The sequence below is a fragment of the Pipistrellus kuhlii genome, unplaced genomic scaffold (genome assembly GCF_014108245.1).
Source record: "Pipistrellus kuhlii isolate mPipKuh1 unplaced genomic scaffold, mPipKuh1.p scaffold_m20_p_12, whole genome shotgun sequence".
In the NCBI taxonomy this organism is placed as follows: Eukaryota; Metazoa; Chordata; class Mammalia; order Chiroptera; family Vespertilionidae; genus Pipistrellus; species Pipistrellus kuhlii.
Window position 1 is genome coordinate 17,502,132 of NW_023425427.1, and position 23,351 is coordinate 17,525,482.

Here is a 23,351-nt window from a genome sequence, read left to right on the forward strand (position 1 = left end):
TGGAGTCACAAACATCTTTCAATAACCTGCTCTCGGAGGAGCTCCATTTTTATTCCCATTTGTTTTGCTGGATTTCAATCCCTATTTACATCATACACGTTAAGGCCATGAACTCACATCAGCTAACGGAGTACTGTTCATAGAAACCTGATTTGCTCTTTCCAGCTTCGGGCCATTCGCTTTGTTTCTTTCTGGTCAACATTGAGAAGTAAGAAAAGGATGCTCCTCAGGGATGGTTCTGTAGCCCTGGGCAGCTTATCTGATCCCCCTTAGCCTGGGCTTCTTCACCTGCAAAAGGGGGATAATAATACCTCCCTCACTAGCACAGGGTGGTGGTGGGAGACAGAAGATAAAGAAAACATCGAGTACACTGAGCTGGTGTCCAGTGAGGGCTCAGTAAGTGGCGACTGTGATAAATATGAATCAGGGAATCTCCTCTTTTCTTGAATCTAAGTCCCTCCTATGGCCTTTCTGAGACCGCACTCTTGTTCAATTTACCAGTTCACATCAAGGAATCTTGTCAGTGTCACACCTAGCGTTTTTTTTGTTTTTCCAATAGGCATACTGCTTCAAATGCTTTAACCTTCGTGGCTCTGCTCCTTGTTCGTCTATAACTGCAAAGTGGCTTTGTCCCAGGAAACATCCCAAGGGGATACATAGTTAGAAGGTTAGAGAAAATATGCAAGTTATCTGTGAGTCAAGAATTTCCCGTTGGCCAAAACCGGTTTGGCTGGGTGGATAGAGAGTCAGTCTGCAAACTGAAGGGTCCTGGGTTCGATTCCAGTCGGGGGCATGTACCTTGGTTGCCGGCACATCCCCAGTAGGTGGTGTGCAGGAGGCAGCTGATCGATGTTTCTCTCTCATCGATGTTTCTAACTCTCTATCCCTCTCTCTTCCTCTCTGTAAAAAAATCAATAAAATATATTTAAAAAAAAAAGAATTTCCCAGTCAACAGTGAATGAAGGTACATGACTACTTGAACTGCTCACTTTCAGCAGAACACACGGAGCATGAGTCCTCCCCATAAACATCCTCCTTAAAACGTCTGATAAGATTCTCCTTAAAAGGTCTAATTACTTCCAGACATGGACACCATGTGCCTCTCCCCAAGTCCCACAGCTTCTGTTTCAGAAAAGTTGCTCTAGTCTATCTTCCCCTCTAATTCCTACGACCAGAGCTCTCATTCTAGGTCCTCCTTTAGCACCTTTTCAATCTTTGGGCAAAGAACTGATGCTATTGCTAGGATGACAGTAGTGACCAAAATAGATATTATCCCTGCCCCGTGGAGTTTACCTTCTAGCAGAGGAAGGAGACAATCACACACACACAAATATAATTCCAACGTCTAACAAATGCCATGAAAGAAAGTACAGGGTGGTAAGAGGACCTAGTGAAGACTGATTAAGGACTTGTAAAATGATGGTTAATAGGTGATAGGTGAGTTGAAAGGAAGTTAAACAGGAGAAGAGTGGGAAACAATAGTCTAGGCAGAGGGAATGACCTATTTGAAAGCCCTGAGGCAGGAAAGTGATTGTATCTTAGAAAGATTGGAAGTAAGCGTGTGGCTAAAGTGACCATCATATTTGACAACGGAGAGTTCATTGGTGATCGGGACATAAGCAGTTCCAGGGGAGTGGTTGGAAATGAAGTTAGACAGGAGAGTGCACAAAAGTGAATACAGCCTGGCCCGTGTTGCTCAGTGGTTGAGTATCAACCCATGAGCCAAGAGGTCACTGGTTCGATGCCTGGTCAGGGCACATGGCCAGGTTGCAGGCTCAGTCCCCAGTAGGATGCAGCTGATCAATGCTTCTCTCTCATCAGTCTTTCTATCTTTCTATCCCTCTCCCTTATTCTGTCTCTCAAGTCAATTAAAAAAATAAATTTTTAAAAAGCGAATGTAGACTGGAACAGAGAGCTGATGGCCAATGAAGATTGGCTGTTAGAATAGAGAAATGTGACAGTACCTAGAGGATAATATCATGACAGGGGATTTTTAACTTAATATATTTTATTAAATTAATATATGCACATGATTGATCACAAAGTTAAATAGTACTATAAAGTTTATGAAGAAAAAAATCCCCAGCTCTACTTCTTTCCACCTCTGTCTTGTTCTCCAGAGACCATTACTTTCAAATCTTTTAACTGTCTCATCTAGCATTTATGTCCATGTTTATAAATAATACGCTTATTTAATTATTTCTTGATCTAAAACATTCTTTTGATTTCCTAGCATTTTTATAATCACAATTTCTGATAGAATTAATGTCCAGTTTTTACTATGACTTGGTAATCTGTGGATCCTGATCATTACTACTACATAATTTGTAACTTTTTTCTAAAATGTATTTTTATTTATTTCAGAGAGGGAGAGGGAGAGACGAAATCATCAATGATGAGAGAGAATCATTGATTGGCTGCCTCCTGCATGCCCCTACTAGGGATCAAGCCCACAACCTAGGCATATGCCCTTGACTGGAATCGAACCCGGAACCCATGCTCAGTCCACAGGCCTATGCTCTATCCACTGAGCCAAGCCGGCTAGAGCTAATTTGTAACTTTTAATACTTGGCTTTCTTTTGGTTTACTTAATTTTCTATGTATTTGTCCCCAATTCTTCCCAAATTCTCTAGCAAAACTGTAAAAATGCGTCTCATAGCTGTTTTATCCATTCACCTTGACTGTTGTAAGTAACTCTGCAATGAACATAGTAGTGTATATATTCTTTCCAATTAGTGGTTCAGGTTTCTTTGGATAAATTCCCAGAAATGGAATTGCTGGGTCATAAGGCAGTTCCGTTTTTCCTTTTTTTGAGGAAACACCATACTGTTTTCTGCACTGTCTGCACTGATCTGCATTCCCACCAAAAGTGCATGAGGGTTCTCTTTTCTCCACATCCTTGCCAACACTTGTTATTTGTTGATTTACTGATGATAGCCATTCTGACAGGGGTGAGGTGATATCAAATTGTGGTTTTAATTTTTATTTCTGATGATTAGTGACATTGTGCATCTTTTCATGTGTCTATTTGCCATCTATATATCTATCCTCTTTGGAAAAGTGTCTATTCAGGTCCTTTGCCCATTTTAAAATTGGGTTTATTATATGTGGCCTTTATTATGTTGAGGTATGTTCTTTCTATTCCCACTTTGCTAAGAGTTTTTATCACAAATGGGTACTGAATTTTATCAAATGCTTTTTTCTGCATCTATTGATATGATCATGTGATAGTTATCCTTTATTTTGTTTATGTATTACATTTATTGATTTTTCAGATATTGTAACAACTTTGCATCCCCTAAATAAATCCCATTTGATCATGGTGTATGACCTTTCTAATGTATTGCTGAATCCGATTTGTTAATATTTTGTTAGCAAAATTTTTAGCATCTATGTTCATTGAGCATATTGGCCTGTAATTTCCTTTCTTTGTAGTGCCTTTATCCGGTTTTAGAATTAGGTTAATGCAGGCCTAAAAAATGACCTTGGGAGTCTCCCCTCCTCTTGAATTTTTTGGAATAGTTTGAGAAGGATAGGTGTTAGTTCTTTTTGTTGTTGTTCTTGAATGTTTCATGAAATTTACCTTTGAAGCCATCGGTCCAGGACTTTGGTTTGTTGGGAGGTTTTTGATTACTGGTTTGATTTCATTAGTTGTAAGCTGCTATTCAGATTTTCTGATTCTTTCAAATTCAGTTTTGGAAATTGTAGGTTTCTAGGAATTTATCCATTTCATCCAGATTGTTGAATTTGTTGGCATATAGTTGTTTGTAATATATTGTTACAATCTTTTGGTTTTTTTGTTTATTTTGTTTTTGGTATCAGTTGTTACTTCACCTCTCTTATTTCCGATTTTATTTGTTTGGTTCCTCTCACCTTTTTTCTTAATGAGTCTGGCTAAAGGATTGTCAATCTTGTTTTATCTTTTCAAAGAACCAGCTCTTGGTTTCATGGGACTTTTGTATTGTTGTTTTAGACTCTATTTTGTTTATTTCTGCTTTGATTTTTATGACTTTCTTTTACTCAATTTTGGCTTAGTTTATTGTTCCTTTTCTAGTTCCTTTAAGTGTAAAGTTAGATTGCTTGTTTCTTGAGGTAGGCCTGTAATACTATGAACTTCCCTCTTAGGACAGCTTTCACTGTGTCTCATCCAACTGGGGTTGTTGTGTTCTCATTTTCATTTGTTTTAAGGCATCTTTAAGTTTCTTCCTTGATCTCACTGTTCACTCATTCATTGTTTAGTAACATGTTATTTAGCCTCCACATCTTTGTGCTTTTCAGTTTTTTTTTTAGATACTTAAATTTCATTTCTCCCTGTCATAGAACATTATTCTTTTGATTTGTTTCAACTATTAAAAAAACTATTCTAGCTCACAGGCTTTACAAAAAAAAAACAAAAAAAAAAAAAAAAAAAAAAAAGGTCATGGGCTATAAATTTTGGCTATAGGCTGCAGTTTGCAGACCCCTGTTCTAGAAGGGTAAACAGAGAGTTTAGTGACCAGAGCAACTACCCACACATCAAGAGAGACAGGCAGGATCAAAAGTGTGAGTCCCTGATTCTCAGAGAAGATTCTTGATATAATTTCAATCTTTTTAAATTTACTGAGACTTGTTTTGTGTCCTAACATGTGGTCTATCCTAGAAATCGCTCCATGTGCACTTGAAAAGAACGTATATTCTGCCCTGGCCTGTATTGGCTAAGTGGTTCAAGCAATGCCCTGCTTACCAAAGAGACTTGGGTTCGATTCCAGGTCAAGGGCACATACCTGGGTTTCAGGTTCAGTCCCTTGCCCTGGTTGGTCTGGCGCATGCAGGAGACCACCAATCGATGCATCTCTCTCATGTCAATGTTTCTCTCTCTCTGTCCCCCTCTCTCCCTTCTTTCTACTCTCTCTAAAAATCTATGGAAAAAATACCTCCGGGTGAGGATTAACAACAACAAAATGTATATTCTACTGTTTTGAGGTGAAATGCTGAGGACATCAATTAAATCCATCTGATCCAATGTGTTATTTAAGGCCACTGTTTCCTTATTGATTTCTGTTTGGAAAATCTATCCATTGATGTCAATGGCGTGTTAAAATCCCGTTACGGCACTTGCCTATTTGGCTTAGTGGATAGAGCATGGCCTACAGACAGAAGGGTCCCAGGGTGGGGGAGATTAGATTCTGGGAAAGGGCCCCTCAATTGCAGGCTACTCCCCAGCCCTGGTCCTGGTTGGGCTCATACAGGAGGCAACCAACCTAGGTATTTCTCTCATATCAATATTTCTCTCTGTACTTCCCTCTCTCTAAAAATCAATGGAAAAATATCCTCAGGTGAGGATTTAAAAAAAAAAGAAAAATCCCCTACTATGACTATATTCCTGTCAACCTCCCCCTTTATGTCCATGAAGATTTACTTTATATATTTGTGTGCTCTTATGTTGGGTGCATAAATGTTTATAAGGGTTATATCCTATTGTTGGAATGCTCCATTTATCATTATATAGTGTCCTTCTTTGTCTCTTACTATAGCCTTTGTTCTGAAGTCTATTCTGTCATTGCCAGGGACTGAAGGAGAGGAAAGTAAGGAGTTGCTGTTCAATGGGTATAAAGTTTCAGCCAAGCAAGATGAATAAACTCTAGAGATCTGCAGCACAACAATGTACTAATAGTCAACAATATATCGTACACTTAAAAATTTGTTAAGAGGGTAAACCTCACTATGTGTTCTTTCCACAATAATAATTTAAAAAAGATGTTAATACTACCCAAAGCAATCTATGGATTTTATGCAACCTCTTTCAAAATCCTAATGATTTTTTTTTTCAAAAATAGAAAAATCCAACCCTAAAATTCATATGGAACCTCAAGGGATCCTGAATAGCTAAAACAATCTTGAAAAAGAAAAACAAAGTTGGAGGATTCATTTCCCTTATTTCTAATCTTACTACAAAGTTACAGTAATCAAAAGAGTGTGGTACTGGCATAAAGACAGACATATAGGCCAATCAAATACAACACAGAGCCCAGAAATAAACCCTGGCATATATGGTCAAATTATTTTCAACAAGAATGCCAAGTTTATGTAATGAGAAAGGACAGTCTTTTCAACAAATGGTGTTGGGAAAACTGGATCCATATGCAAAAGAATGAAATTGGTCTTTATCTTCACTACATATACAAATTAACTCACGAATCAAAGACCTAACCATAAGAGATAAAAGTGTAAAAACACCTAGAAGAAAACATAGGAGGAAAGCTTCATGACACTGAATTTGGCAATGATTTCTTGGATATAAAACCAAAAGCATAGGTAACAAAAAAAGAAAAAGAAAAATGGGTAAATTTGACTTCATTAAAATTTAAAACTTGTCAGTGGGGTATTTTGTGCATCTAATGACTATACAAAGGGTGAAAAGGCAATCCACAGAACATATCTGCAAATCACACATCTGAAGAGATTTCTATTCAGAAACTTTTACAACTCAACAATAGAAAGACATATGAACTAATTTAAAAATGGCCAAAGGATTTCAATAAACTTTTCTCCAAAGAAGATATAAAAATAGCAGAAAAGCACATGGAAAGATGTTCAAAATCACTAGACAGAAGAGAAATGGAAGTCAAAATCATAATGAGATACTACTTCATAGCCATTAGAATGACTATTATTAAAAAAAAAAAAGTGTTGGCAAGAATGTGGACAAATTAGAAACCTTTACACTCCTGTGGGAATGTAAAATGTTAAAGCCACTATAGAAAATGGTATGACAGTTTCTCAAAAAAGTGAAAGTAAATACAGAATTACCATACAATCCATCAATTCTACTTCTAGGTATATACCCCAAGGAAAGCAGAGACCCAAACAGATATTTGCACACTCATGTACAGAGCAGCATTATTCATAATAGCTAAAAGGCAGAAGCAACACAGGTGTCATGGATGGATGGATGGATAAACAGAATGTAGTATATACATACAATGAATATTATCCAGCCTTAAAAAGGAATGAAATTTGGATACAAGCTACAACATGGATGAACGTTGAAGACAGTATGTTAAGTGAAATGAGCCAGTCACAAAAAGACAAATACTATGTGATTTGACTTATATGAAGTACTTAGAGTAGTTGTATTCATGGAGAAAGAAAGTTGCCAGAGGTTTTGAGGAAAAGGGAGTGAGGAGTTATTGTTTATTGAGTATGTAATTTCAGTTTGAGAAGACGAAAAAGTTCTGGATATGGATAGTGGTGATGGTTGGACAATATGAATGTACTTAATGCCACCGAACTATACACTTGAGAATGGTAAATCTTTATGTTATGTATATAGGTCTCCCCAAAAATGTATACACACACTTTGAATAATTGTAAAGGCAGTGTTTATTAAAACACATTTCATTTTCAGAGTTGAACTATCAGCTGTAAAAGTCTATATACATTTTGGGGAGACACTCTGTATTTTACTCCCGGCCCCCCCACCCCCCAAATAAATGTGGCAAATGAGAGGTTCTGCTCTAAGTTATACTTTTTCTTTAGAATCCACCTCTCGCTCCACTCTCACCTATGGCTGCCTCTCTCAACAACAATGTTAATATCTGGCCACTCAAAATAATATGCTCATTTTGAATGATGAACTAATTTGACAGGCACTACAATATCATATGCCAATGTTTGCGTGGGTGTGTTCTGGGTAACCTCAACACGGGCCAATCACACTATGACCACAGAGCCTGCCCTTACTCTGACATGAAATGAGCCATCCCAGTCAAGTGACTTTTGATAGAGTGCTCAGTCACTGTGTATGAGTAACAGCGGGAAAGGGTGAGTTATTGTCCCAGAGGAAATTAGAATGCATACGGCTCCTCATGAACTAGGGTTGCCAGATTTAGCAAATAAAAATACAGGACACACTGTTGTTGATCTGAAATTGAAATTTAACTTGGCCTCCTGTGTTTTATCTGGCAATGCTCTGAAGTACTGGAAGTTGAAGAGAAAACAAGTCACACAATCCCGAGTATTCTGGGGGTGCTGAGATCTTAACTAGGGAACCTACACAGGAAAATAGAAAAGCTCATTAAGAATATATTCATTACCCCCTGGTCCTTGTGGCTTAGTTGGTTGGGCATCCTCTCATGCACCCGAAGGTTGCCAGTTTGATTCCCCCCACACACACACACCCATGGGCTTGATCCCTGGTAGGGGGAGTGCAGGGAGAAGCTGATATCTTGCTCTCACATTGATGTTTCTCTCTCCCTTCTTCCCTTTCTAAAAATCAATTAAAAACCTTTTAAAAAATGTATATATTGATTTCCAGATACCATGCCCATTAATCCAGCTCAGGAGCTTCTCCCCGCTTTAGGTTTTTATGATCCAAGATTTACTTATAAAGGTGGGTCCGAGGGTGAGAGAAAGGGAAAGTGAAGAGGGATAAATCAAAACTATTGTACAAATGGGTGGGAACATACCCAGACTCCAGTTTGTCAGGCCTGGCCTCAAAGAGGGACCTTAAACACTTAACCTAAAAACCAGAGGAAATCAGATTTTGATTCTGTTGTATGGCCAAGCCGAAGAGAAACAATTGTGGTGAGTGCCCTATGGCCATGCAGCAGCAGGGGCACAGTTAACAGAATAGCAAGGATAGGTGGTGGGATCCCTCCTTTCCCCCACAATCCATATCACTATGGCCTAAGAACTCTAATCCCTATTTTTACCTACTAATACTCTGAGTCCTAATTACAACAATGCCACTCCACTCAGGCAACTACGTCTAAGCTTATCAACTCCTACAGCTTTCTAGCTATTGTTTTATCACTCAGCAATGCTACCCTGTTTCCCCGAAAATAAGACAGTGTCTTATATTAATTTTTGCTCCCAAAGATGCGCTAGGTCTTATTTTCAGGGGATGTCTTATTTTTCCATGAAGAAGAATACGGTACACATTTATTGTTAAATGAAAAGAAAGAAAATTTATTACCTGTATACAGTACGGTAGTACGGTAGTTGTCAACACAAACCAGACAAACTGTGAATCCTATAGTATCAAGAATTTACTAACTTATTCAATGACAATCATGTCATCATCTTCTGGAACATCATCATAACAATCCAATTCCTGAATTTCCTGGTGAATTTCTTGTGACTCCACTTCTTTCAGAATCAGTGGACCAAATCTCTCATGTTTAGCCTAGGGGGGCCTTATTTTCGGGGGGATGCCTTATATTTCACTCAGAAGGAAACCTGTAAGTAGGTCTTATTTTCGGAGGATGTCTTATTTTCGGGGAAACACGGTATCTACTTTCCCCATGGAACCTGGGCCCAACCTGAGGTCTGTACCCTGTCTCACCCTCAGGAAACTGAATCTGTGTAGGTCATCCTCCCAGGAATCAGTGAAAACAGGTCCCAGGCTCCGGTTCTCTGGGAATTCCATCGTTAAAAGGCCCGGGTTCTTGTTTATTACGGACACTGCTCATTCAGTGGTAATCCCTGTCTGACTCTGGTCTGCTGGGATATAAATGGCCCATATGGACTGATTACACTACAGCAGGATTTAGAATCTTTGATATCTGTCGCACCAGGCCTGTCTGGGATGTCTATCCCTCCCGTTGGAGATAGGGGGTGGGGTGTGGAGCGGGTTGGGTATCCAGGAGCTAAAGGGTAAAATAACTAAGATTCTTCATTCCTCTGACCTGTCCTGAAGCACCGCTGACCAGCTGAGCTGAGCCAGCGGTAAAGGCGTGGCCAGCCTCCAGAATCCTTCTCCGGGGGGAGCGGCTAGTCTCCTGGGCAAGAGGAGCGGTTCACCTGGGCAAAGCTCTTCCAAGGTTATCTGGGCAGCCTCTAAGGCACTAGCCAACACACATTTCTGCAGCCCCAGCCCTGACTGTTTTTTTCTTCTTTTTGCAAGTAGAACATAAGTGGGAACAGCTGATACACAGAAGCTAGCATGTAAACGAAATTAGATGCATGACTCGAAAGACTGAATAGATTCCGTTTTATGCTCCCAATATGAGCACTGCAAGTACACCCTCCCTTCCCCCCCAGCTCTTCCTTCTCTACCCTTCCATGTGCCCAGAGCCACCTGTCCCACTCGAGCACTCCGCTCACAGCCTCTGCAGCATCGGGCTCATTCATTTATTCACCCACCAGCAAACATTCCTGCGTGCTGCCCCGTGTCCCACCTGTCCTGGGCGCTGGGGATACCGATGAGGGGTGCGCGGTCCTTGCCTTCAGGGCAGACCCCCGGGGCCCACAGGGGCAGCCCGGCGGCCGGGGCAACAGAATCTCAGCGCCCTGCCCGCAGGTGAGCGCAGCGGCGGGCACTGGCAACCTGCCCGGCCAGAGGTTTCCGGAGGTAAAGCTGGATGCACCTGATTCCCATCCCGGCAGACACCAACGTGGGAACCAGGTGCCGCGGGGCGGAGAGCGCAGAGGCCGGCGGGGCTGCTGCCTGCGGGGTCCCCGCGCTCCCAGGCGGCACAGGAGGAGGAGGAGGAGGAGGAATGGGCGCAACGAGGACCGCTGACCACTGGGCGCGCGGCAGCTGCGCGGGTGTCTCCGCGGGGGCAGTTTGAGGGGACGGTTGGGCTGGGTCTGGGGTGACTCCCCGGGGGAGCGGTGGCCCTGGGTGTGTGCGGGTTCCGCGGATGGCAGGGTTGGAGGGTCAGGGGGAAGACGGAGGATGCGTTGGGTCCGGAGGGTCCGAGCGGCCGGGAGGATGGGGATGAGGGGATGGACGCGGGGGAGGCGCGGAGGGAAGGGCGGTGCCGAGCGCTGGACCAGCGGGCAGACCGAGGGCCTGCTTCTAAGGGGTCGCCGGGGAGTGCGGGCGGAGGGCAGCCCGGACCCGCTGCCCGCGGACAGGCCTCCCTACCTGCTCTCCGTCTCACGCGGGCGATCCTGCGGCGGCGGCGGCGGCGCCTCGCACCCCCGGAGCCTGCGCTGCAGCCGGCAGGCCGGCGCCCCCTCCTCTGCAGGCGGGTTGGTGACGCCCGGCCCCCCTGCAGCTGCGAGGCCGATGGTCCGGTCTGGACGGCCCTCCAGCCGCCCCTCCGGCCGGCGCGCGGGTCGGACGCCCTGGGCTCGGGTGCTCGCCGGCCTCTCGGGCTCGGGCCGGGCAGGGCGCAGCGGGTCACGCGCGGCGCTTCCCGCGAGGGGAGCGGCCGGCCGGCCTGGCCCCGCCTCCTGCGGCCGCGCCCCGCCCCTGCGGGTGGTGTTCGCCGGAGCGGCGGGGTGGGCGGGAGCCCAGCACCCCGGGCGCAGGCCCGCCGGTTTCCCAGGCAGGTGCACTTGCTCAGCCTCCTCCGCCTAAAACGGGAGATGAGCAGTCCTGCCGAAGCTCTCGGGGAGGGCGAGGGGAGGGGGGAATGGAAAAACAACAAAACTAAGGCCCGATCGCAGCTGAGACCGCTTGAATCAGCATTCCTCGGGTGGTTGGTGCCCAGGCTGTGATAATGTTGGAAGCACCCCATGGATAAGCCAGGGTTAAGCAGCCCTGGTAAGACCTGGAACTGACAGACTCTCTCCTTCGTCCAAAACTGTAGCCAGGCCCTTCTGAGACCCCTGCTGGACTTAGGCTGGCTTCCCTCGCGGACCTCGTAGAATACAGTTTGAGCGAGGATCCTGGGAGGTCAGTTGAGTAAAGATCCCCATCCTTAGTATTGGACCACCCTGGATATCTTAGCACCCTGGGCTGGTGCCAGCGAGAATGCTGTTGGATCAGTCTAGCAGGAAACCCTTCTTTCCCCCCCCGCCCCCCCCCCCCCCCCACGTTTCCTCTTAAGTGATTGCTATGGTCTGGGTGCTATGGTTCACATGAATGTTAGACCAGGTGCTATGGCCAAAAATTCACATGTTGAAATCCTAACACCCGAAGGTGATAGTATTTGTAGATGGGGGCCCTTTGGGCTGTGATGAGGTCATGAGGGTGGAGCCCACATGAGTAAGGTTAGTGCTCCTGAAGATCTCATAGAGCTGCCCTAGCTGGTTTGGCTCAGGGATAGCACAGACTGAAGGGTCCCGGGTTTGATTCCAGACAAGGGCACATGATTGATGATTCTCTCTCATCATTGATGTTTCTTTCTCTTCCTCTCCCTTTCTGAAATCAATAAAAAGTACCTTTTAAAAAAAATCTCACAGAGCTCCCTAGTCCAGTCCTACAAGAAGTCTGCAACCTGCGGAGAAAAGAACCTACTCAGCACTCTGATTTTGGGCTTCCAGCTTCCAGAACTGAAAAATTATTATTGCTTATAAGATACCCAAACTGGTAGTATTGTAACAGCCTGAATAGATGAAGACTACTTTTCTTTCTTTTTTTGTTGTGGTTTCTAATCCTCACCTGAGGATATTTTCTCCACGGGTTTTTTAAAGAGAGAGTGGAAGGAAGTGGGAGAAACAGAACCATCGAGGTGAGAGAGACACCATTGGTTGCCTCTAGCATTCACCCGGAAGGGGCCAGGGATGGAGCCTGCAAATGAGGTATGTGCACTTGTTCATAACTGAGCCTGCAGGTCTTTGGACTGTGGACCGATGCTCTAGCCACTGAGACAAACTGGCTGGCACAAGACTAATTTTTCATTCACTGACTCCTACCTTTGAACCTTGGCTATAAATCCCTATTTGTCCTTGTTGGGATCTGAGTTGAGCTCAATCTCTCCTCCACTCAAGACTTCATTGCAGTGGTCCCAAAACTTATCACAATAGTCCCCCTTAAATAAAGTCTGTCTTACCATTTTTAACAAATGTCATGAGTAATTTTTTCTGTAACAAAACTCATGCGCTTCCTACTCCTTATGGTAGACAGGGTGTGTGTGAGACATCGAGGATCTTATTGTCTCCTTCTTCTAGTTAAAGGCGGGGTGGGGGCAAGCGGTCATTCGGCAAATAGTTCAAATGAGGGATTTGATTTCCAGAAACGTCTATTTTCTACCAAAGTTAATTTGCAGCACTGGAAACAGGATTAATTTGCATTGTTATGGGCAGAAACATCTTGCATTATTACTAGTATTTTTAACAGAATTGCAATTTGGAAATCTCAATCTAGTTGGAATGTGAATATTGAATTAGAGGAAGGTAAAAAAGAGGCCAGTTAGGTAATTATGATGAGAAGTGAGAGGGCCTAAATTAGGGCCGTGTCTGAGGGGTTAGATAAAAGGAGATAGATTCAAGAGAGCTTAGGGTGTAGAATCTATGGGACTTGAATGAAGTGTGTCATTGGCGGTGAAGTCGGGGGTAGAGTAGAGCCAATAGTCTAGGATGACTCCAGGATCCTTCAAATGCCCGATAATAAAATGTCCAAATTTTAACTTGATTCAGAAGACATGGGAAGCCCTTAAAGGATGCAAAGATGAGTGTTGACATGATCAAGTTTGCCTTTCAGACAGATTATCTGTGGAAGCTTTGGACAGGAGAAAGCCAGGAAGATGAGTTGGGAGATTTTATGCAGCAATACAGGCGAGAGATGATTAAAGTCTGACCAAGGGCAATGGCAGTAACAATGGAGGGAAAACAAGACATAATATAGATGGAGAATTCACACGACTTCGTGACTTATTAGACATCAGACTAGAGGAAGACTAGAGGAAGACTCCCATTATTCTGCCTTGGGTGACTGGAATGATGGTGGTAGCATACTGGGATGAAATTTGGAGGGAGGGGGGAATGGTAATTACAGATTGGTGGGTTGAGTGTGAGTTTCTTGAGATTCAACTAAGCGAAGGGTCTCAACCAGTTTAGGAAATGGATCTGGATTTCAGAAGAGAGATATTGGTTAGAGAGAGAATTGAGAATCTTTTTGTTGGTAAATGTATCATCAGTTTGGATAAAATCATTCAGGAAAAGTGTACAGTGAAGGATGAGCAGGGAACCTAGTGCTGAGCTTTGGGATCAATGTTTTACGGTGTGCTAAGAGGACAGAGCTATATGGTGAAATACTGTAGTCATGCTGGGGTCAAAAAACAGTGTGGCAGCAGGAGGCAGAAGAGCAGCATGGAGTTTTAAAAAGGAGAGAAAAAGGGGTAAGGGAAATGCTGGTTAATTTGAAGGGGGAGGGTGGTGGATCTGTGGTTCCATGATATTGCTTGGACTTATGTGATTGTCCCTGGGGCCCCAGCAGACCATACACATCTCTCCACTCCAAAATAAGCAATTTATTGCTCCACCAACATTTTTACAAACAATTTCCCAAGTAAATACAATTTATTCTCAAAATAATCTTATGGAATGAAGACAATTATGGCTATATCCCTTCAAGAAAATATTTAATCCTCTGAAATGTCTTCCTCCCAATTCTGAGGCCCAAAAAGGTATCAGTTTTTGGGTCAAAGGCATCAAAAAGAAAAGAAGGCAAAATTTTGAGCTGTCTTTAAGGCAAGAACCACCTCCTTTTTTTTTGTTTTTTGTTTTTGGTCCAGATACTCTCCTTCAGCTTCTTATGACCATTATTTTTACAGGTGTCTCCTCCTTTTGTTACCCAAGGCCAACAAAGACTCTTCCTGAACCCCCCAGACAAACCTGGGGAGGGTGCCTGAATGGACTGTTTAGTGGGGCTCTAGCAAGGTGAATGGTTGTTCTGAGTATGGAAAACAGGACCCCGAGTCAGGTTCTTAGGTTCTGTTTTCCTTTCCCTTCCTCACAATGCCCCTCTCCACCCACCACTTCCACATTTGCTTGTCTGGACTAAAACTTAGAAGCGTTGACAGGAGGGAGGCCCAAAGTCACGTGTTTGTTTGTTTTTTTGGTTTTTGTTTTTGTTTTTGAAATGCAACTCTGACAGAAATCTGGGAGCTCTTTCTTTACCTTACTTTGCCTTACCTGGGCACAGCCTCTGGGGAAGGGAGAGGCGGAGCCCCTGGAGTGAGAGTGGAGGCGCAGGTTTATGCTGCTTTCCCAGGGTAACTAAGCCCTCCTTTCTAAGTTAGGTGAAAACAAGGGAGGAAGAGCAATGACAGACTCCTTTGGGGTTTCCCTAAAGGCCTCTACCTTCTGTAAGGACTTTTCCTGGACCGCTTGACCTTCATAAACATGCCGGAAGTGATGAGGGGCCCAAAGCCCTGTTTGTGGGAGAATGCGTAGGCAGATCGTCGATAGCCTGTAATTTTCATTTTACCCCGGACTGGGAATGTCAGCGGATGTCTCAGGCCATGAATTGTGTCAAAAACCTACAGCCAGAGCAGGGGGACAGGGTGTTTATCCACAGAGGCAAAGGCAAAGAGGGTCATGAATTATATCTCAGTAGATTCCCTGTTCCACTCACCTTATCCACACTTAAGGGCCATAATAGTGGTTTGAGAAACTGGTACCCAATAGCAGGCAACAGACAGAGGACCACACTGAGCATAATACTCAGCCACAGTTGTGGCACATTCAGAGTGTTCTTTGCCACACCTGCAAACAATGAGCCAGGAGGGGAAAGGCTGAACCAGAGCATAGAGGGAGGGGCTGTCAGCCAGAACTTAACACCTCTACAGCCCAAAGAAGGAAGTTGTTGATTTGGGGACAGTTTAGTCTCCTCAGAAATAATATAAATAAATGCAAAAGGATTGCAGTGAGGTCCTTTTGACAGCCAAAGTCACTGTGAATCCACATGCCTTTGTCTCCCCCTAGAGGCCGGGCAGGACATGAGCGTTGGAGGTTGGTTATAGGAACCAGAGCATTGGACTGGACACAAAAGTGGGACAGGGGACTTTTGGAGGAGGGAAATGAATGGCTTGATAGAGGTGGGAGCCAGCTACATCTACGTATATATTCTCCCTGTCCTCATCAGAACGAAGATGAGAGAAGGGAAATTAATATGGGAGATAATAAGGCAGGATCCCACAGTGAAAAGAATATTGGACTGGGAACCAGGAGACCTAGGTTGAGTCATTTAAAATTAAAAAACCTTCAGTCTCTAAAATGGTGCTATTAATTCTTGCTCTGACTACCTCAGAGGATGCTTGTAAAGATCAAATTAGGTAAGAAATTGAAAATTTCTTCAAACTATATAAGGCAATAAAATAGTTGAGTCCTTTTAGGGCAAGGGCCATGTCTTGCTCCTGTCTATCTCCATAGAGCCTAGCACATAGTAATAGCTTCTCAGTAAACATTTATTAATGTCCCTCCTCCCCCTCTCCCCTGGACACACACTGAACAGAGCCTTACCTAGGAATTGGAAGATATTGGGCAATATTATGCACAAGCCATCATCACTGTACAGGAAGAATAAGATGCAAAAGTAGAAACCCAGGCTACCCCAGGTGAATAAGTGATTTATCATCGTCCAGTAGGTTGTCTCCAGGGCAATCTGAAAAACACCCTCTGATGTGCAATATTCTATAAACCCGGGACCTATCAGCCACTTCCATTCTCCAATTCTCCAATAGAGGATTCTCCCTTCCCACCTTCCCTCCTTGCTTCCCTCCCTCTCTTCCAGAGAGCCTCCCCATCCAATGCCCTTACCCCCACCACTACCATCCACACCTGCATTGTGACCACCCAAAGCAAGGAGGTCTGCACTATCAGGGAGAAGGACTGGTAGTCAGAGATTTCCTTCCCATCACTGCGCACTGAGTTGAAAACGGTACCCATAGGTATAAAGAACAGCACGAAGGAACTGTAGATCCCATGCACTAAACACTTCAAAAATTCCTTCTTGTTGAAATAGAGGTTGAGTTGGCCTGGCTCGTACAGCTCTGGGAAGCGTAGGCTCCATGTTTCATTCACATCCTGGAAACACCAGAAGGTAAGGAGGAAGGCTCAGGAAGGTCCCATCTCCATCAGAGTAAAGGCTTCTCCCCATACTGAATCTGCTGCCAGCTGCCTAGGAACTTCCTTATGGATTACTTGAGACGTGGAACCAGAGTACAGATCAGTGACCGCAGACACTGCTTGAAGACCTACTCTCTAGGCAAGGATCTAGTTGGTGGAAGAAAGCTAGGAGAAGGTTAAGATGGTGGGAAGGACATAGAGGCAATGAGGATTGGGGACTTTAAGAGGCAATTAAGATTGGGATAGCTGGGAGGGAGGACTGGATCTTGGGGTGGGGGAGCAGTTGGGATAGGAGTCCCCAGTTTTAAGTGTTCCAGTGGGAGGAGAGGGGAAAGCCAATGGGGACCAGAGAGTTGATTGGAGGTGTCCATGTCCTGTGATGCCTCTCACATTCCCATGGCTACTGGTGACTCAGGTAAGAGGGTTCTCTACGTGGATGACATTGGATCACCCTTTTCTCATAAATCTGAAACTCTGGATAATAAAGTTTGGGGCTAATTTTGAGAGGTTGCGGATCCCTAGAATTAGACCATTAAAGCTAGTTAGGACTGTTGAGTGACCCAACTCATCCCTCTTGCTCCTCTGAGGCTGGCAGCTACATCATGGAGAATTTCCTTCCTACCCTGCTGGAGATTGAAAACCATGACCCCATGATGTCCTCTTTCAGCTACTTTATTCCTCTTTGGAGACTCCTTTTCTATTCCATATGCCCAGGACTGGAGGTTGAGGTAGAAGAGGAGAGAGAGGTAGGGCACCAGGACCTCCAATGCCCATGATATTTCTGTCAGAGACAGATGGCTCCCTTGGGCTGACTCCCTATAATCCAAAGGTATCATACTCAGACTCCCATGCTTAGTCTTCAAGAACCCTCATCGAGGTCTCCCTGCATTGACCCATACAGAGATAAGATCTCCTTATCTCTGTATGGGTCTCTCCTCTCTTAAAGTTCCTTGCTTTATCTAGTCCTGCCCCAATGACTATTTCCTTTCACTACATTGGCATATACTCAAATTATTATATAGTACAATTTCCATGTGACTCTCTACAAAGATAAAATGCACACAAGAAAGCTTGGATTTCTAAAACTGATTATTAGTCTATGTGGAGGGGGATTCTTTGTCCCATGATACCTCTCCAGTGATGAGCCCCCTTCCTTGCTCTGGAACTTATTCTATTTATGCATGTATAGCCCATTCTTTCTGTCCTCCTCACTCTTGGGAATATTCCTCAGGGACCCAAGGGTCTTAGCTGTGACTAAGGCTTGCTGTTAGTCTTACCTGGTCAAATAGACTCAAGCCCAAGACAGGGAGGCAGGTGTAGACCAGGTTGTAGAAAGTGATAAACCAGGTATCATAAACTGTCTGGAAGGATACCAAGGCGATTTATTAGATTCTCCTCTTCTCCAAGGTCCCAGCTCCATCTTCCAAATCCCAGGCAGCCCCTTCCCCACCCACCCCCACCCCCTGCCACCTTCCCCCTCTCCACTTATCTATCATTACCCTAATTTAGAGTAGGATTTGAATTTCAAAAATCTGAGATGGCCGACTCCAGTCTCTATTGGTCCTACTCTACCTAGAACTCTGGCTACCAGGCTGAGGCAAGGCTATATCAAGTTTGTTTGTGGCCAACCTTATGAGGTTGATTTGGACCAACCCTACCATGACTGGCACTGCCTCCTTCCTGCACAGAAAGCTCCGGAGGGTGCTAGAGAATGCTAGCTATAACCCTCAGGAATGTAAACCTTAGGGATTTTTTCTTTATCTGCTTTATGGCATTCAGCAGCTTCTATAACACTGAACACTTTCTAACATTGGCAAGCAGGATAGGAGAGACCTACTGACCCTTCCCTCTCCAGGTGCTCCATCTTAGGGCCTAGAGAGGGCTCCTTTCCTTACTAGCCACAAGAGGGCAGCAGCAACACATACATGCACATAACTACACCTCCCACAAACCAGACCTGCTCTGTTAAGACACCGCAGGTATACACGTCTACTACTGTCTGCTGACTAGTCCTTTTCTCCTGGAGCCAAAGGCAACAGAGGTAGTAGGGCTCTCCCAAGAGAATTGTTCCCGAGGTTGTTTATCTTGAGAATCTTTGAGAGTCTCTTGAAAAACTTCTCATAGGAAAAGGGACTCCTTGGGGAATATCAAAATCCAGGTATCACCGTGGGAGAGATTTTATATTCAAATGGGGAATTAATTCATTAGAGCAGATCTAGATGCACAAGAAAATAGACAGGGCTTGCTTAACAACATTTCACTGAAGAAGCTATAGGTCGGGTGTGTGACTAACCACCATGATTCTGCCCAGTTAGAAATGTATGAGTTATTATACCATCCCTTTTCTTTCTTTCTTTCTTTCTTTCTTTCTTTCTTTCTTTCTTTCTTTCTTTCTTTCTTTCTTTCTTTCTTTCTTTTCTTTCTTTAAAAATATATATTTTATTGATTTTTTTTATAGAGAGGAAGGGAGAAAGATAGAGAGCTATTGTAGAAACGTCGATGAGAAAGAAACATTGACCAGCTGCCTCTTGCACACCCCCTACCGGGGATGTGCCCACAACCAATGTACATGCCCTTGACCGGAATCGAACCTGGGACCTTTCAGTCTGCAGACCGATGCTCTACCACTGACCAGTTTCGGCTATATCACCCCTTTTTCGTCTGCAGAACTGTTGTAGGCAGTTAGATAGGCACAAGCTAAGTAGAAATGATAGCTCAGATGTAGAGGGTGCCTAGCAACGGGCAAAAACTACAAGCCCTTGCACAACCACTCCCTTAACTATTAATCCCTGGAGATGACATCTAGCCTTTAGCTGCGTTTCAGTTTCAGAGCCAGAAGCAGATGGAATGACTGATGCCATGGCTGACATCAGGACCAGATGCATTGACTAATGACCCCCTCTGCCCTAGTGCTGACCTATCTATTATCAGTGGACACCATGACGCTGAGGAGACACACCTGGAAAGCTGATGAATCTACCTCCCAAAAAAAGCCCTCAGGATGGAGGACCCAGTGGGGATCTCTCTGGAGCACACCTGAGCCCCCCCCCCCCCCCCCCCACCTCAAAGAGCCCTTCTTCTGTCTCTCTAACTTGATCCTGAGTCCACTTCTATGGCTCACTACTGCTACCTCTGAGACATTCTAAATTTCTCTTATAGTTAAAAAAAAAAAAAAAAAGCATTAGAACAAAAATAGTGCGTGGGTTTTTTGTTTTTCCTTTTGGAGGGGCTGTTGGGTTGGGGAAGGAGAAATAAAGGGAAGCTGTGTTTCCAAGTGTGGCTATAGGTGAACACCAAAACCCGCTTGCTGGCAAGACCCAGAGGCCCTTGAGGCTCAGCCTGTTCCAATAAAGATTACTTTGAATGCTTAAAAAAATAGGAAGAAAGAAAAACTCCCGTTACATATGTTTGGGAACTCTAGGTCTCTGTCAGGAAAAAGTTGAAAATATCCTATGGGTGAGTTCTGAAGGTGGGAGTCATGGTTAAATCAGAGCCAGGCCAGATACAGGAGGGTTTGGAAATCTAAGGCTCAGTGTAGGGTTCGGAGATGGGATAGGCATGGCTGAGGAGCTTTGCAGAGGGATAGCGGCATGTCAGACATTTGGTCTCTAGAGGAGAGAAAGTCTGAGCTGGCGGAAGTGGGGATGACGAGAGCAGACCCAGTTTACCAAAGTGGGAGGTGCCGCCCGACCTCCTACCTGTGCAGAGAACCCGTTGTAGAAGGAATACCAGACGTGCAGCATGGTGAAGGCAAAGTTTTTGTAAAAGAAGTAGCTGAGAAACTTGCACATGCGGTTATAGGACCAGCGGCCGTGGACCAGGAGCAGACGGTGAAGATGGTGGAACTGGGAGAAGGCGAAGTCGCTGTTGAGCATGGCCTGCATTCCCTCCTGGCCACTGATTCCGACCCCAATGTGGGCGGCTGCAAAAGAAAGCCCAGAAGCTTCTCAGTCACAGACGTTGAAAGTGTAAAAGGAAGGCCGAGTCATGTTGTACAAGTCCCTTATTTTACATTTAGAAGACAGGCTCAGCTCAATATGGCACTTGGGGCAGCCTTTCCTCCTTAGCGGACTGCCCCACAAGTCAAAAACAGCTCCTTCATCCGCTGCTGCTCAAGAACGCCTGTCATGTCTAGTTTTAGAAATGGTCTTGCATGGTTTTTGCACCTGCTATAGCCACCTGGGCTCTGCCTTACTATCCAGATGTTGAGGTAAACATTTCTTCGTCTCTCCTGAAGCCACTTAAATCAATTAGAAATGCAGGATGGATGTCAATCTAACACAATATTTAATTATTTAAGTTTATCTAAGCAGCTAAAATCCAACTGTTGGGAGGAATAAGTGATCTACTACTTTGTTACTGTTTTTCAGGAAGTCTAAGGTGACTTTTTCTGGATAAAAAAAAGGTAACATGGAAGTTCCTAAAATTTTTAATTAGCCTGTTGTAGTGTAGGTCAAATTCATTGATTTTTCTGGCACAAAACTATTGCACTGCTTAATGGATAATGAAAAACTCTAAGGTCCTAAAAAACAGATACATTCTAGAAACGGGGGGGGAGAGAGAAAGAACACTTCCTAGTAGAATATCTGCTAGTGTTTCCTGTGTGGAGGGGGGCTGGTCTGGAGGACCTCAAGATGTTGTCCGTATCTCACAGAACCACAAGCTGTTGGAGGCTGACAGCATTCAGCTGAAATTAAAACCAGTTTCAGCCATTTGTTTCTATTCATCAGAAGTGAGTCAGGGAGTCTGCTATCCTCCTCCAGCCAGAGGAGTGAGGGCAAGCTCTCTAGAACACTGCCTTAGGGAGGAAAATACCCCGCACTGGGCCTCACTGTTAATTCCCTGGTTGGGCGGCCCTGTCTTCAGCCTAACTTTGCTCGGGCCTAAAGCCTTCAAAAAAGGAAGAGATTATGATGCCTGTCCAGGGGTCCTTTCTGTGGGCTTTGATGCCATCTGTGGTAGCACAGCCTGTCCTGTGTATATATGCATGGGCTCTTGTATCTTATGGGAGCTATGTGTATCTACATGTGTACAAAGGTTAAGGAAATGAATCTAAATGTGCATGCGTACCTCTGGGTATGAGCTGATGTATTATATATGTGAAAATAAATGGGAATGCAGGTATAGGGGAGCATGAATGTGGCTGAAAAACAGTATCAATGTACAATACAGTACATGATATACAGGAGTGTGAGCCAGTAACACAGCGGCTCCCAGACCAGTTTTGCCAACAGAGGAAGGAGAGTGCAGGCTGGGGGCTCACATGCCTTTGATCATGCCGACATCATTGGCCCCATCCCCGATGGCCAGTGTCACCACCTTCTTGTACTGCTTCACCAGCTCTACCACCTGGGCCTTCTGAAGGGGCGTCATCCGGCAGCAGATCACCCCACTGCACATGCATGCTACTCGCAGCAGCTGCACCTCCAGGTTCCCTTCTAGAGCACAGGCCTGCAGCATCGGGCACACGCACATTTCAGGGCAGGACCTTCTTAAACCCTCCCCTCCATGCTCTCCTGTACCACAGAGAGAGGTCAGGCACCGCCGTTCCCAAGGTGCTCTCCCCCAAGGGTCCTAGGCACCCTCACATCTGACCCCGCCTCCAGCAGGAAACCAGTCAGGGTCTCTCACTGCGCCTCATCAGTTGACTGGGCTATAAAGCCACATTTCCTTTTGGAGGACCTGGTTCTGCTCCCTTCCCCCTTCCCCTAAGGGACCGGCCACGCCAGTAGTCAAGAATTTGGATAAGGAAGGAATGCACTCATTATCCATGCCCAGAGAAGGCTTGGGAAAGGTGTTTGTCAGGTAAGGGCACCTGAAAGGAGGGGGAATGGTCTGACTCATGGGTCTTGAAATTCCCCTGAAGTGGGCTGGGCCTAGGAAAAAAGTTCCTGGAGGAAGAGAAGAGAGCTGTGGCTCTGTGTTGCCCACCAGACTGTAGCCATTGATGATCAAGCCATAGCTGCCATTCGGCTCCTCCTCGGGGATCGTGACGGGCTTTCTGGGCTTCGTGGCGAGGTACCTATTTATTGGGTCTGATTCCAGTAGAGCTTCAGGTTTTATCTTGTATAACGCTGACCTGAAAACCAAGAGGAGTGGTCAGTGTCTAACATGAAGCCCCAGAACTTAGGAAGGAAAACGTGCCCCGGAGCGAAAGTGGGCAAGATGGACACAGAGCCTCTGAAAAGCACCGGCCAGGATGTCCGACTTGAGACCTGCCACTGCCTTGGGTCCCTGACCATTCACACACCACACTTCACCATCCCACCCTACCCCCATACTCCAGCCTCTTGAACCCTAATGCTTACTCACAAAATTCTCTCAGATATTTTAGGCTTTTTGTTTTACCCCTCCTCCACTTCTCTTCTATTCCTTCTGGTAGTGTGAGGTCATACTGGGTGAAGAGGTGGGTGAGAACTCTTGTGTTCAGAGATAGGCTAGGGCAGCTCTCTCATCTATACCTGAGTTCTTTCTCAACAGCCTCCTGATCCTTGCCTTCCACATAAAGCAGCCCATCCATATCATCTTCAAATATGCTAGAGGCATAGGCAATGTTCGTAGCAGTCTCTGCAGGGAAGGGGAAACACAGGTCACACTTTCACTGGAACAGGGTGCTTTCACAGCAT

The 23,351-nt window shown here is 44.8% G+C and overlaps 2 protein-coding genes across 5 annotated transcripts in view; both read right to left on the reverse strand.

Moving 5' to 3' along the window:
- RUSC2 (RUN and SH3 domain containing 2) overlaps positions 1-11,109 on the reverse strand; it is a 54,634-nt gene extending 43,525 nt beyond the window's left edge. The window contains exon 1 of one of the 3 annotated variants that reach the window (XM_045580015.1): positions 10,853-11,109. The gene's annotated coding sequence lies outside the window, so the exon portion shown is untranslated. The remainder of the gene's footprint in view (positions 1-10,852) is intronic. The other 2 variants (XM_045580012.1, XM_036433423.2) reach the window with 2 other exon arrangements.
- Positions 11,110-14,730: 3,621 nt separating this feature from the next.
- Positions 14,731-23,351, reverse strand: part of LOC118716358 (phospholipid-transporting ATPase FetA) — a 63,665-nt gene continuing 55,044 nt past the window's right edge. For both annotated transcript variants that reach the window (XM_036433456.2, XM_045580027.1), the window contains 9 exons: positions 23,187-23,292; positions 22,657-22,804; positions 21,993-22,176; positions 20,424-20,647; positions 18,003-18,086; positions 16,438-16,683; positions 16,120-16,261; positions 15,233-15,363; positions 14,731-15,137 (listed from right to left, as the gene is read on the reverse strand). In XM_036433456.2, the coding sequence (XP_036289349.1) occupies positions 14,955-15,137; positions 15,233-15,363; positions 16,120-16,261; positions 16,438-16,683; positions 18,003-18,086; positions 20,424-20,647; positions 21,993-22,176; positions 22,657-22,804; positions 23,187-23,292 (1,448 nt within the window). In that variant the 3' untranslated portion in view covers positions 14,731-14,954. The remainder of the gene's footprint in view (positions 15,138-15,232; positions 15,364-16,119; positions 16,262-16,437; positions 16,684-18,002; positions 18,087-20,423; positions 20,648-21,992; positions 22,177-22,656; positions 22,805-23,186; positions 23,293-23,351) is intronic.